Source organism: Thamnophis sirtalis, unplaced genomic scaffold (genome assembly GCF_051295495.1).
Source record: "Thamnophis sirtalis isolate CommonGarterSnake01/CBP01778 unplaced genomic scaffold, rThaSir2_p1.2 scaffold_8, whole genome shotgun sequence".
Lineage (NCBI taxonomy): Eukaryota > Metazoa > Chordata > Lepidosauria > Squamata > Natricidae > Thamnophis > Thamnophis sirtalis.
In genome coordinates this window covers 18,440,231-18,453,755 of record NW_028261388.1, presented here as the reverse complement: position 1 = coordinate 18,453,755, position 13,525 = coordinate 18,440,231, and the positions used below count along the sequence as shown (strand labels likewise).

The 13,525-nt window shown below is 40.1% G+C and overlaps 1 protein-coding gene across 4 annotated transcripts in view; it reads left to right on the top strand.

The window, feature by feature from the left end:
- The window catches only part of ALKBH8 (alkB homolog 8, tRNA methyltransferase), a 62,726-nt gene that overhangs the window by 42,973 nt on the left and 6,228 nt on the right, over positions 1–13,525 (top strand). For all 4 annotated transcript variants that reach the window (XM_087721171.1, XM_087721172.1, XM_087721173.1 and 1 more), the window contains one exon: positions 266–522. In XM_087721171.1, coding sequence (XP_087577297.1) covers positions 266–522 — 257 coding nt within the window. The remainder of the gene's footprint in view (positions 1–265; positions 523–13,525) is intronic.

Genomic DNA, 13,525 nt, shown 5'->3' with positions numbered 1-13,525 from the left:
GTCAGCAATGCCTTAATTTCTTTGCAAAGCAGCACAGTTATGTGATGTCACGCTTTACAAATGCATCACTTAGCTGTTGTTAAATCAGGACTATCTGTAATTAAATTTTGCAATAAAAATTAACATTGAAAGTTGCAGTTCAATTTGCAACAGTCTATATTCTCCCCGTTAAGAAAATACAATAAAATAAAATGATTGTTCTGGGTCTAAAACTTCACAATTAAACCTATCTTCTGCCTTTCTTCTCCCAATCTCCTTCCTCCAGCATTTGCTTCCGTATGCGACAGTCAGCATAAAGAGAGGGCGCCTTTGTTTCACAATATTGACAAAGATGCCTCTGTGCTAGAGCAGAAGTACGTCCATGAAGTGTATGAAGACATTGCCAGGCATTTTAGCAACACCAGGCATAGTCCGTGGCCACAAGTGATGGAGTTCCTTAAAGGCTTGCCGTGTGGGGCTATTGTGGCTGATGTTGGCTGTGGCAATGGAAAGTACTTAGGCCTCTGCAAACAGTTGTATATGGTAAGATGATATATGGTTTGCATTTCTGTAAGCTTTGTTTATGTGAATGAAAGCAAATAATACAAGTCCTAGGATAATGTTGCAGGTTCCAATCTGGGTCGGTTACCGGGATCAAAGGTTTACCATATTTTTGGGAGTATAAGACACTCCAAAGTATAAGACACATCTAGTTTTAGGGGAGGAAAACAAGGAAAAAAAACTGCCTCTGCCTCCCAGCAATTTGCCTCCTTGCAGCAAACAGCCTGTTTCAGTTTCAGCAAAGCTTGATAAGCACAAGCAACTGATTGTCGGTTAGCCTATAGCCTAATGCCGCCTCTGCCTGCCCCATTTTTGGCCTGCGCATCCTGTTTTCAGCCTCTTTAAGCCCCATTTTCAGCCTCTGCACACCCCATTTTCAGCCTCCACATGCCCCATTTTCCGCCTGTTTCAGATGGTGGGGATCGGAATGGGCGGAAAATGGGGCATGCGGAGGCCAAAAACGGGGTGCACAGAGGCCAAAAATGGGATGTGGAGGCTGAAAATGGGGCACATGGAGGCAGCAATAGGCAATCGCAATCTCTGCAGCCTGAAACACCTGGTGGTTGGGAGGCCGATCCAACTGACAATCAACTGCTTGTGCTAATCAGGCTGTGATGAAGCTGAAACAGGCTGTTTGCTGCAAGGAGGTAAATTGCTGGGAGGCGGAGCCAAAGGGTGGGGGCCAGCAGATGGGCGGGGCTACATTCAGTGTATAAGAGACACCCATATTTTCACCTTTTAGTGTGTTGGGGAGGGGGGAAGTGTGTCTTATACTCTGAAAAATACGGTAGCCTTCTGAGATAATGGCAGTTCTCCCTACCAGAATGTGTTTATTTATATGCTACATTTAAATAACCTTTTAAAATTTAGAACAGGTGATCTCTTTTAGTTCTTGGCGTCCTTACGGACATCCTATAGCAGTTTACTCTTTCGCTTTAGAGGCAAGAAACTGATAAAAATTTATAGCGAAATCCATAAATAATCAAAATACATCTAAACTGAATAAATATTCAGAGAATCTTTACAAGTTGTTTCAGTGCTTAAACCAATTCAGCTGCAAATAATTTTGCCTAAGTTAGATATATGAAAAATCCCCCAAATCTTTTATTGGGGGCGGCTGTAAGAGAAGACAGGTAGTTCTCAATTTACATCCATTTGATTAGTGACCAAAGTTACAACAGCAAAGAAAAGTGACTTATGACATCTTTGACGCTTAGGACTGTTGCAGATAATGTGGTAACATTATCAAAATTTGGATTCTTGGCAACTTGGCAACTGACAAGGATCATAAGGGCATATAGATCACCTTTTACAACCTTCTGACAAGCAACTGGGGGAAGCTAGATTTATTTAACAACTGCAGTGATTCACTTAATTGTTAAGTTAAGAAAGGTCACAAAATGGGGCAAAACTCACTTAACAACTGTCTTGCTTAACAACAGAAATTTTGAGCTTAATTGTGGTTGAAAGTTGAGGACTAACTGCATTGAGTTGCCCTTAAAGAAGGTTTCAGCAACTATTAAATAAACATAGTTTAGCCCCAAAAGGTAAGGGGGGGTGAAAAAGAAGCTGATTGTTGATCAGCCTTGATTCTCTTTGGTACAAGATCAGGAAAATATTTAAAATGGAATTCCATAGTTCTTATAGTTTCTGTCTCCTAACCTGGCTGACTTGACTGATTCATACCTGAACTATGCTTTTAAATCTAACCATACATAGTACTGGATAGGATTTTAGGCCTATTCTTAGTATTACATTGCACAGTTCCTAGCAAGGAATTTTCTGACTATATTTACCAATCCCATTTGTTTTCTTTCTATGGCAGGGGTGTCAAGCACAAAGCCCATGGGCCCAATCAAGCCCGCAGGGTGCTTAGATCTGGCCAGCGGGGCTGTCTTGGAAACAGAGAAGGACCTGCCTGCGGTGCCTCTGCCAGCAAAAATGGAGCTTGGGAAGGCCTCATGCGGCCCTCCCTAGCTCCATTTTCACTGGCAGAGGATTGCAGGAGACAGTCGCAGCCAGAAGCAGAACTCATGAGCCTGTTTCCACTGGCAGACGGCTTGGGCCATCACAGGCGCCCCCGACAAAAGTGATGTCAAGATGGCCATGCCCCCACGCACCCCTGAGATCAAACAAAACCCTGATGTACTCCTCAATAAAATTGAGTTTGACACTCCTGTTCTATGGTTTTCACATTTTCCCTTTGAGTGTGTCTGAAACAGCTACCTTCCATTTTCATATAATAAATCAGGCCATTATAAAAATATTAGATAATAGAATAAATCAAACCACATTCTGGTTCACTTTGTCCAGATTCATATTACTGTATTTTTCGGAGTATAAGACGCACCTTTTTCCCTCAAAAAGAGGCTGAAAATCTGAGTGCGTCTTATACACTGATTACAGCATTTTTTTGCCTCCTGAAACCCCGCCCCTTCACCAAAATGACCCTGCGTAGCTTGTAAGAGGCTTTCAGAGAGCTCCTGGAGGCTGGGGAGGGCAGAAATGAGGAAAAATGAACCGTTTTTTGCTTAATTTTGCCCCCCCCAAGCCCCCAGGAGCACTCTCTAAGCTTCCTAATGCCCTTTTTTGACAAAAAATGGGCCCGTTTTCACAAAAAATGGGCCCGTTTTCACAAAAAATGGGCTGTTTTTTGCTCCTTTTTGGCCCCCCATCTCCCCAGTAACACTCTACAAGCCTCCTAAGGGCTAGTCATGCCCCTTTTTTGAAAAAACAAAACAAAACTGGGCCCATTTTTGCAAAAAACTATGAAAAATACGGTAGTTGTAATATCAAGTAATGTTTGCTGGAAGCATCATGTAATCATATCTAAAAAAAGACAACAATATATGAGACATAAATAATGAAGCAATAGGTTTTCAATCTACATCCAAAGATTAAAATCATAGGAGAATTTGCTTAACTTCAGACTAATTGGTTTTTTTTTTTTTACAATTGCTTGTACAGCAATTGTAAAGTCTTAGGCTTGATGGATTGCAATCTGTAAAGCAAACGTATTACCTTTCCTGGCTTCTCTTAAGTTTATCCTGCCTATCAGATCATAGTTTAAAAGGTTTTAGTTGTGTGTTGCCACATCACCCAAACCAAATATTGATTGTGGGGCCATATGTTAAAGTCATTACCATCTAGGTATAAGAGGTTAGGTCCATGTGGTGGGTATAATCAGGAAATTACATCGTTCTCAGAAGCATATACAATTAATTAATGTGAATTAATTAAAACTGGATAGCATTTTAGGAGCTAGATGAAATTACTTTCAGTTAGGGGCTGCTGGAGCTGAATAATTGTTTCGCTGAACTGCAGGTTGCAACTCTCTTAAGTCATTTTCCATAAAGCCTCTGCCAATTTTAGATGATTATTGGATCTTTTTCAGATAGGAAGAGTTATGTATAAGGGGCTTCTTGATGCAGCTGAACATTTTCTGATCATCGGGTTCTACTGACTTTAAACCAATAAAAAACCCAGATACCTTGAAATTAAATTAAAAAGGCACAATAATTACTTTGCTTTTGATGTTTCAGGCTTAACATGGTTACCAAATTAGAATTCTTTGGGTTTTTTGTTTGTGAGAATTATATCTACCAGGATTTCTTGGATCATCATTTACATTAGTAGGCGCATGGAATATTGTCCATAGAATGGGGTGACAGGAGATGTGAAAATAAGTTCTGAGAGAAATAAAACGTAGGAGATCCAAAGTGAGGTGTATAGGAGAGAGTTTACACTGTCAGTCTGTAAAGCAGTTGTGAGTATTGCACAACCTTTCTTGCTTGGTGATTAATGCAGTGTGATAAATCTCCTTTGGGTCCATATAATCCATTGGGACAAGAATGAAAGAATTCGTTGACTTTTAGTACAGCTGTTTCAAGAGGAAATGTACCTTTGTAGCTATTTTTCTCAAGAATGGCCATCTTGAGGTGGTTTATAGGGACTATTTCTCTCTGTCTATTCTTTTTTCTTTGAAGATACCATGTTCCCCTGAAAACAAGACAGAATCTTATTTTCTTTTGACCCCCGAAATAAGCACTTGGCCTTATTTTTGGGGAGGTCTTATTTTTTTTGAGGTGCGGGAGGCAGCGAGCATGATTGCTGTGTTGCAATATTTTCAGGGGTGGCTTATTTTGGGGGAGGGCTTATATTTAGTGCATGCTCTCAAAGACCCGATTGGGCTTATTATCCGGGGAGGTCTTATTTTCAGGGAAGGAGGATAACTTTAGGAAATGGGATTATTTTTGCCTAATGAATAATAAATCTAGGTTGCTTGTTTTATTTGAGGTAAAAACCATAGGGAATTTTAAGCTACAATCCAGTGGGTTCTTACCTGACAGTCAAAAACAGCAAAATATGTTTGTTAGTGAATATACACTGAATTTTATTGTCAGTTAAGCATTGTTCTCTCCTCAGGTATTGAGACTATAATAAACAACTGGCCGTATTCTTACAAAACCTGCTGCACATCATAGTCTATGGATGATGGCAAGCTTTAGTCTTGACTGTTACAATCGCGGCTGAATCAGAGGTCATGGCCTGAAATATGGGTACATCCTCGTGCATATATAACCCTATATATTACACATAACGTACATATGTTATACATAAGCAGGAAATGAATGTTCTGGGTCTCAAATGATCAGCTAGCTGGTTTGAACTACATTGCTAGGAATCTCTCCTTATGCAGCTGATAATGTTGATCAAATGACCATCTACCTGAGAGTGGATGGTCTCCTTTCCCAGCCCAAATTCAAGAACTGCATTATTTTATTCAACTCCTGGGTCTTTAACAAAATAACAGATTGGAAGGGTCATTGGAGGTCCTCCAATCCAACCCCCTGAACAAGCAGGAGACCCTATACCATTCCAAGTGGCTGTCCACTCTTTTCTTAAAAATCTCCATTGATGGAGCACCCATCACTTTGGAAGGCAAGCTATTCCCACTGGTTAATTGTGCTCACTGTTAGGAAATTTCTCCTTAGTTCTAGGTTGCTTCTCTCCTTGGTTAGTTTCCATCCCTAGTTTCTTGTCTTGCTTTCTGGTGCTTTGGAAAATAGATTGACCGCCTCTTTGTGGAATCCTCTAAACTAAATCTTTGTTTTCTTGGTTAAATCTTTCTTAATCTTTGTTAAATCCTTGAAACTAAAAAAAAACCCTTATTATTCATTTCTATAGATACCTATTATCAGGAAAACAATTTTATATGGAGATGCCAAGAAATGAATGGAATAATTAGAGATTCCTATATTACGTAAACAGTAGGAGAGTGTCAAAGAGTCTCAGGTTAACTTCTCATATTTACTTCTATGTCCCTATTTTTTCAGTGAATAACTCCACTCTAATCAAAGGGTGAGCAGGGGGAGAAATTAACATTATCATGCAAGCAACACAAGTTACACACTTGCTTTTGATGTCATGATGCACAATTGCACAATTGCATAGTTTATACAGCAGTGCCCTGATGCTCACAATGTTTTAATATTGTAGCTTGTTATGGTTATGTCTGCAGCCTGGGATATTATGGTGTTTGCAGTGAATCTTACATTCGGTCATAAGAGCAATCAACAAACCCAACATTTACAGGCAATGAGCATCATTGCATGATATTGCAGTAGCCAAAAATCCAAATCAAAATAATGTATAGATTGAATTCTTGTAAGAACAAAAAGGCAGATGTTGTAAAATCCCACTAGAAGATAAAGATAATTAAAAAGGATATAATACTTTTTAAAATGAGTACATCAGTTGTCAGTTTTCATATGTAGGTATTGTCAAAGACAGATTGTCACAGATGAAAAATTACTGCCTCCCAAAGCAAAAAAAACCCAAACAACTCAATCTTAATATCAATTTATTTTTGGAGGAAACAATAAAATATTACATTTTGTAACTTTCTTTTTGTGGGAGTCTATCAAAAAGGGCTCTGATTTTTCTGTCCAGTGGGTCTTGCTCAAAGATTCGAATCTGCAATGTAACTAATACTCATTTCCAAGCTATATCGTTCAGGCATAAATATGCCTGTTTATAATTCAATAGATTCCACATGATTTAAAATGAATTGCTGAAAGCAGATGCATTGTAATAGCGGAGATTTTAATAGTAACTTGCATTTTGTAATTGAATAGAAATGAGATAAATGTATCTGCCAGGGATGATGATGATGATGATGATGATGATGATAATGATGATGATAATAATAGACCTTTACTTTGAAAGACTCCAATATTTTTATAATGTCAATATAGAGGAAAAAGTGAAAGGGGGGAAAAGAAAGTCATACTTAAACTTCTGCTGACGCAAAATGTGGCAGCCATTAATTGTACAGTTCTTAGAACCCTGTTAGTCTGAAGCAGTATATAAATCATCCTGTATGATGCAATTTAAAAACAAAATTAACAACCTCCCCTTACAAGATGACCACTAATTACAAAAGGCGAGGTTTTTCAAACTCTGTTCTTGTGTTCTGTGTTCTGTGACTTGAGAGAGATGACGGGCAGGAAAGAAAATTAGTTGAACATCACCAATTTTCTATTCCTAGAGCAGAATAACAGAATAACAGAGGTCTTCTAGTCCAACTGCCTGCTCAAGGAGGAAACCTTATCCATTTCAGACAAATGGTTGTCAAATCTTTCTGGAGGCAAGTCACTGATTAATTGTTCTCATTGTCAGGAAATTTCTCCTTAGTTGTAGGTGTTGAGGATTAATAAAATCCTCCACTTACGACCGGGAAGCCAGCAACAGTCTATGATGAGCCCTGATTGGCTGAGGCGCAGCATAGACTGTTGCTAGCCAGCCGAGCCGTTCTGATTGGCCAGGGTACTGCGTCAGCAGTTGCTGGCCGCTATCCGGCCTCCCATTGGTTCCCCATTTGAACAAAGTCTGTATAAATACCTTGGCGCAGAATGGATGTTTTGAATCGCTGTCAGCTCCTGTTTTCTTCCAATAAATCTGTTCTTGTTGAAGTCCTGGCTCTCGCGTCGTTCCTGCTTCGATCCATTAAAGTAGGTTGCTTCTCTCCTTGGTTAGTTTCCATCCATTGATTCTTGTCCTGCCTTCTGGTGCTTTGGAAATTAGTTTGACTCCTTCTTCTTTGTGGCAACGTCTGAGATATTGGAACACTGCTATTATGTCACCCCTAGTCCTTCTTTACATCAAACTAGACATATCCAGTTCCTGCAATTGTTCCCCTAATTCTGGGAGTTGAAGTCCACACATCTTATGGTGACCAAGGTCAGACTGTGTCTCTTTATCAGGAGTTCCATTTTTTTCCCCTAACAAACAAGTTATGTGGTCTAAAAAAGTTTGCAAATCCATAAAGTAAAGATCCACCATCTTCAGAATGATTCTGGCAGGCCCGTGAAATGACCCCAGCCAATTGTGATTTATTTGATAAACCATGGCTTAGTGCAATATGTGAATTAGTTGTGTATCAGCAACATACTGTTGAAATCCTTCAGCAAGATTGTCTCACTTCCCTGTCCAGGAGCTGATTCACCACCATCATATCTCTCTCTGTTGCTACTGAATGTTCAGTGATCCTTTCCCTGTGAGCTGATTTTGAATTGATTTGCAGTGGGAAAGGTCAAGGCAATTATAGCTCCTTCTCCTTGTTCCCTTACAAGACAGTGAACAGGAGACAGCAGAAGAAGGGGGAGAATAGCAAGAGCAACAGCACTTAGACTTATATACCGCTTTCTAGTGCTTTCCAACCCTCTCTAAGCAGTTTACAGAGTCAGCCTCTTGCCCCGAACAATCTGGGTCTTCATTTTACCCACCTCGGAAGGATGGAAGGCTGAGTCAACCTTGAGCCTGGTGAGATTCGATCAGTTAAACTGCTGGCAGTCGGTGATCAGCAGAAGTAGCTTGCAGTATTGCACTCTAACCACTGTGCCAAAATTGTGGCTCCTCCTGGAACACCCTTACCTGACAGGAGCCTTGTCAGGTGCCCAATTTTACCCAATTCTCTGGTGATGCCTTTCTAAGCACCTTGGAACACCTCACTTTTCAGATTTGATGAAATAAATCTGGATTGCCCCCCTCCCCCATTGGTAGATCATGGAAAATGGTTCTGTTGTTTTGAAGTGCCTTGGAGGCATTCCAGGCAGCCATTTGTAGTAAAAACCACTGATGGATTTCATTTCTGCTCCACAGAAGGGCTCGCTCATGGGAAGCTTGGATACTCAGATTTTATTAGCAGCCAAGAAGCTAAAATATCTTGGAGATTAAAGACTAGAAACAGCAAACAGCAAAACTCAGATTTTATTAGCAGCCAAGAAGCTAAAATATCTTGGAGATTAAAGACTAGAAACAGCAAACAGCAAAAGCTTAAAAGTAGAATGAAAGTTGCCGGAAACGCACCTGCCAGTGAGAGATAGGTGTTGTAGCTTGCCAGCGGTCAGCAGATTCGGACAGTGAGGAGGTTGGGGAGGAACACTGGCCAGTCCTGGAGTCTGGGGAAGGCTCTGACAAGTGCTCTGCATCAGAGGCAAAGATAGGGCCAGGGCCGTTTGACAGTTATCAGCTGCCTTTGGCGTCAGACATCAGTGAGGCAGACGAACAGCTGGAGCCTGTTCCCAATGTGCACAGGTGAATGGCCCCTCCCATAGGGAATAAAAGAGGAGCGAAAGGGGAGGGGTGTTTGCAGGAGACAATTATTCATTCCTGCATTCTTGCCAAGTATTGCGGCATCTGAAAGATATCGGCCTGGCCACTCTCCAAGCCTGATAAAGGTCAGTAATTGTGAACTATCTTGAAAGGTTGTGGGTCGGGACTTTGCTGGAGAGGAATTCACTGTAAATTAAATAAAAGGGATTTATCGGGACGAGGACTTGGGTTCGTGCTGCTGGGGAAGCCTTGGTCAGAACAATAGGTTTCTTATTTTCAGTATAGCATCTTTCCCCCCAAAAAGGTGGTACAGCTTTCTCTGTGGTGGAAAACAAAGCTTTACATGAAGCAACTATTAAAGGGCCTTTAACAGTTTCAGAAGAAGTAGACCAATGGAATTTCTCTCTTTTTCTCTGTATGCTGTCATTCTTTTTGCTGTGTTTGTATGCGTTTGCCAGAATTTAATTTGCTTTCTCAAGACTCTCATGCTATTAGTTATAGCTGAGATATTTCTCTGGGGAGCCACATAATTTCATTTGGTGGCTGGATTTCAAAATTAGATGTAGTTCTCTGTCCATTAGCTTTCTGATACATTACATCAATCAGATTTCAATGGACTTAAATGATTTAATTCCACCTGGTGGAGTTAGTTATTATGAAGTAGAGCTAAATGCCCACAGCATCTCATGTTCCTTTTTGTTCCCTGAACTTGGATAAGTAATTAATCTCTCCTGGGTTGCGTGCTCCCTTACAATTATTCTCTTCTGCATTTTCTATCTTAATTGCTACTTCGATAATAGAAATAAATGGGGCTACTGCTGAAATATGGCTTCAGTCTAGGATGAAACCATAACGTTTTGACTTCTTTGTTTTCTGGTCTAAAGAAATGCAGTCACTCGATGCCGAGACCAAAAATGGGACAGAAGCTATTCTTTTGTATATTCTATCCTCTATTTTATTGAAGAAAATCTAAGGAAAAGGGCCTTTTCATTTAATTTTTCTGATGGATGATTTTTGTGAAGTAAAAACCATCCAATTATTTTTAATAGTTGTTATCATGTAGGGGCATGAGTTGCGAAAGCATTTTTTTTTTAATTCATGAGGTTCATCATCTGGAAAGTGACTGAAAAAGGGCTCTTTACTGCTATTTAGTAAATGCCACTTTCGTCATCTGAGGGGTAGACTAGAAGTCAGTTTCTCCTCAAGATTGTATTTCAATGTTGTAGTTTTTGATGGTCATTTAGAGCCAACTTCTATATAGATAAAATACAGATAGACTTCAAATTACAACAGTTCATTTAGTGACCATTCATTGCACTGAAAAATGTGACTTACGACCATTTTTCATAGTTACGACTTTTGCAGTATCCCCATGATCATGTGATCCAAATTTAGATGCTTGGTATCTGGTTCATATTTGTGACTTTTGCTGTGTCCCAAGGTCATGTGATCACCTTTTTTGACCTTCTGACAAAGGCAGTGGGGAAGCCAGATTCACCTACCGAGTTACTAACTTATTAACTTCAGTGATTCACTTAACAACCGTGGCAAGGAAAGTCATAAACTGTAAAACTCAACAAACAAACAAACGAACTCAAACTTATCAAATGTCTTACTTAATAACATAAATTTTAGGCTCAATTGTGGTCGTAAGTTGAGGACCACCTGTACATGAATAGGATTCAAATGTTAGCCATAAAATAACAATGACACAACAATGAAGCAGCAGTATTACTCATATCAATGGCCAGCCCAAAATATCGGTATAAATGAAAACAGATTAGAGGAACACTCGTCTATTTCAGGATTCTTAGCACAGAGAGTAATGTAACATCTGGAAGCAGGAGTACTCCTTAAGATACACCCCCAAATATTCACACTTTCGGGTGGGTTCCGGCAGTCACTACTGCTGGTTCGCTTGTGGTTGTGCCGTGTGCACGCACATGCTCAGTGCAATAAAAATGTTCTGCGCATGCGCAGAACCAAAAAACAAGATGGCGGCACCCGTTGTGCCCCTGGAGAACCAGTTCGGGGGCGTGGTAGGCCTGGGTCACTGCCACTTCTAGTGACCCAGGCCACCAAACCACTACTGGTTTGCCCAAACCGGTCCGAAGTGGTAGGAGCCCACCACTGCACACTATGTAGTTGACATTTTTGCCATGATCAAAAAAGAACACACACACAAAGGAATGACGAATATACTTCAGGAATTAAATTCACAAGAGAAAAAGGAAATAAGAGCTTACACTTCCTAGACATACTCTTAACTGAAGGGTGAGCAACTATGGCCACTTTGTGACTTGTGGGCATGGTTGGTTCAGGAATTCTGGGAGTTGAAGTCCATGGGTGTCTACATCTCCATTGTCCTTTCATCAGTTGTAGTGTGACCTTTTTCAGCTTCTGGTTTCATCTGTCCCCATTACACGTGGCACTGCTTTCTCTCTGTATTTTCTTTAATCTCACAGCAGAAGCTCTTCTGCATTCTCTGGACTTCCTGCTTTTCTGTTCCCATTTGTTCGTATGGTCTGCCACAGGGCTCAAGGTTGCATCTCTCCCTTCTGTCTTTGCCGTATATCCAGGGTATGAATACAAATAGCACATCGAGTGCAGAACATCTTGTTGGCAAGCAGGGTGTTTGTACCACTGTCGGGAAAAAAGCTCATCGGTATTCATCTGCATTATTGCCCATGCTCCGACGTTCAGCCCTGGCCTTCCAAGTCGGCTGCTGGACTGAAGTGCGTCTCTGAATAAATCCTGATTGCAGAAGCATGTTGAGAGTGAAGAAAGTTAATTAGTTAGAAAAATGTTAAAATGACCTCTGATAATATGAATGAGATCAGAGCGTTAGTTGGGGGAATGATAAAATAATAATTATTTTTTTTGCAGTAATCATCTCTTTCCAATTTCCATGGACGTCTTCATCACATTTATCCAAAGGGAAATTTCCTCTGGAGTTGCTGGCATTTCCTTTGTATTTTTTATCACACTTGAAATAATGGGTGCTCCAAAGTATTTTTATTGCAAGATCTAATCTTTTTATTTTGGGCAGTGGATTCACTTTGCTACATAGGACATTACAACGAAGCCTGACTTCGCAATTATTTGATATAATTTAGATGCAAATTAGGATTTCGTATTCTGGCTGTCATGTGCTTTATTCCTCTTGGTTAGCTAAGCTATAGCTCATTACATTTCATCACACTACAGTGTTGTTGCCTCTTGCAATGTCATCCCAGGGTTGTCTTTTTTGATTGAATTCCTGCTTCTCTGTTCATTTTTACTGTTCTTACTTGGGACAGCAGAAAGTGATTAAACTGAATGGAATTTTGTCTCTTTAGAAGAGAACCAGGGACGCAGTGGCTCAGTGGCTAAGATGCTGAGCGTGTTGATCAGAAGTTTGGCGGTTCAAATCCCTAGTGCCGCGTAATGGAGTGAGCTCCCGTTACTTGTCCCAGCTTCTGCCAACCCAGCAGTTCGAAAGCATGTTAAAATGCAAGTAGAAAAATAGGAACCACCTTTGGTGGGAAGGTAACAGCGTTCTGTGTGTCTTCGGCATCTAGTCATGCCGGCCACATGACCATGGAGGCGTCTTCGGACAGCGCTGACTCTTCGGCTTTGAAATAGAGAGGAGCACCGCCCCTCTAGAGTTGGGTACGACTAGCATAGGCCTATTGCTAGAAATTCTTTTCATCACTTTTTTAACATTCTCTTTTTCACCGAGTCATGAAAAATACTTTTAGACTTTGTAAACAACAGAATGGACCAATTTGTTTGTTTGGAGCGCAGTCTGTTCTGCAGATGGTGGGCTCTGGTGCTGTAAATGTTCTTAATTAAAATCAAAGTCTTTATGATCATACCCAGTAATGAAATTGGCACCATCAGCAATAAAGATTTCCCAGTTACGGCGAATCTATGATATGAATAGCACTATGTACATTTGGCATGCACTTTACATTTACCCTAATCCAACAAAACTGAAATGTGGAATATTGTTTTTTCCTCCCTTACAGTTCTTTCCCTTTAATGAAATGGAGCAAATCTGCTTTGAGAATTAGATCTGGCATATATTCTGTCAATAAACCACTTTGTAACTGGCAGCTAAAGCTGACTAAATTGAGAATTTAATCTGTCTTGGTTGGAAACACTAAAATAAATAACCTGTTGTTAAAAAATTCTATTTATGTTAAAATAAATGAGTAAATTGTTAAGAGTTACCAAAGGAAACTATTTATTGGTTTTTGTATGTCCCATCTTTTGACTTTACATGGCATTGTTTTCATTTGATATATGCAAGTGCATGAATCAAACCTAGTTTTATAGCTTTTGCATTCTGTTTTTATTGTCTTCTAGCAGCTAATCCATCAACTAA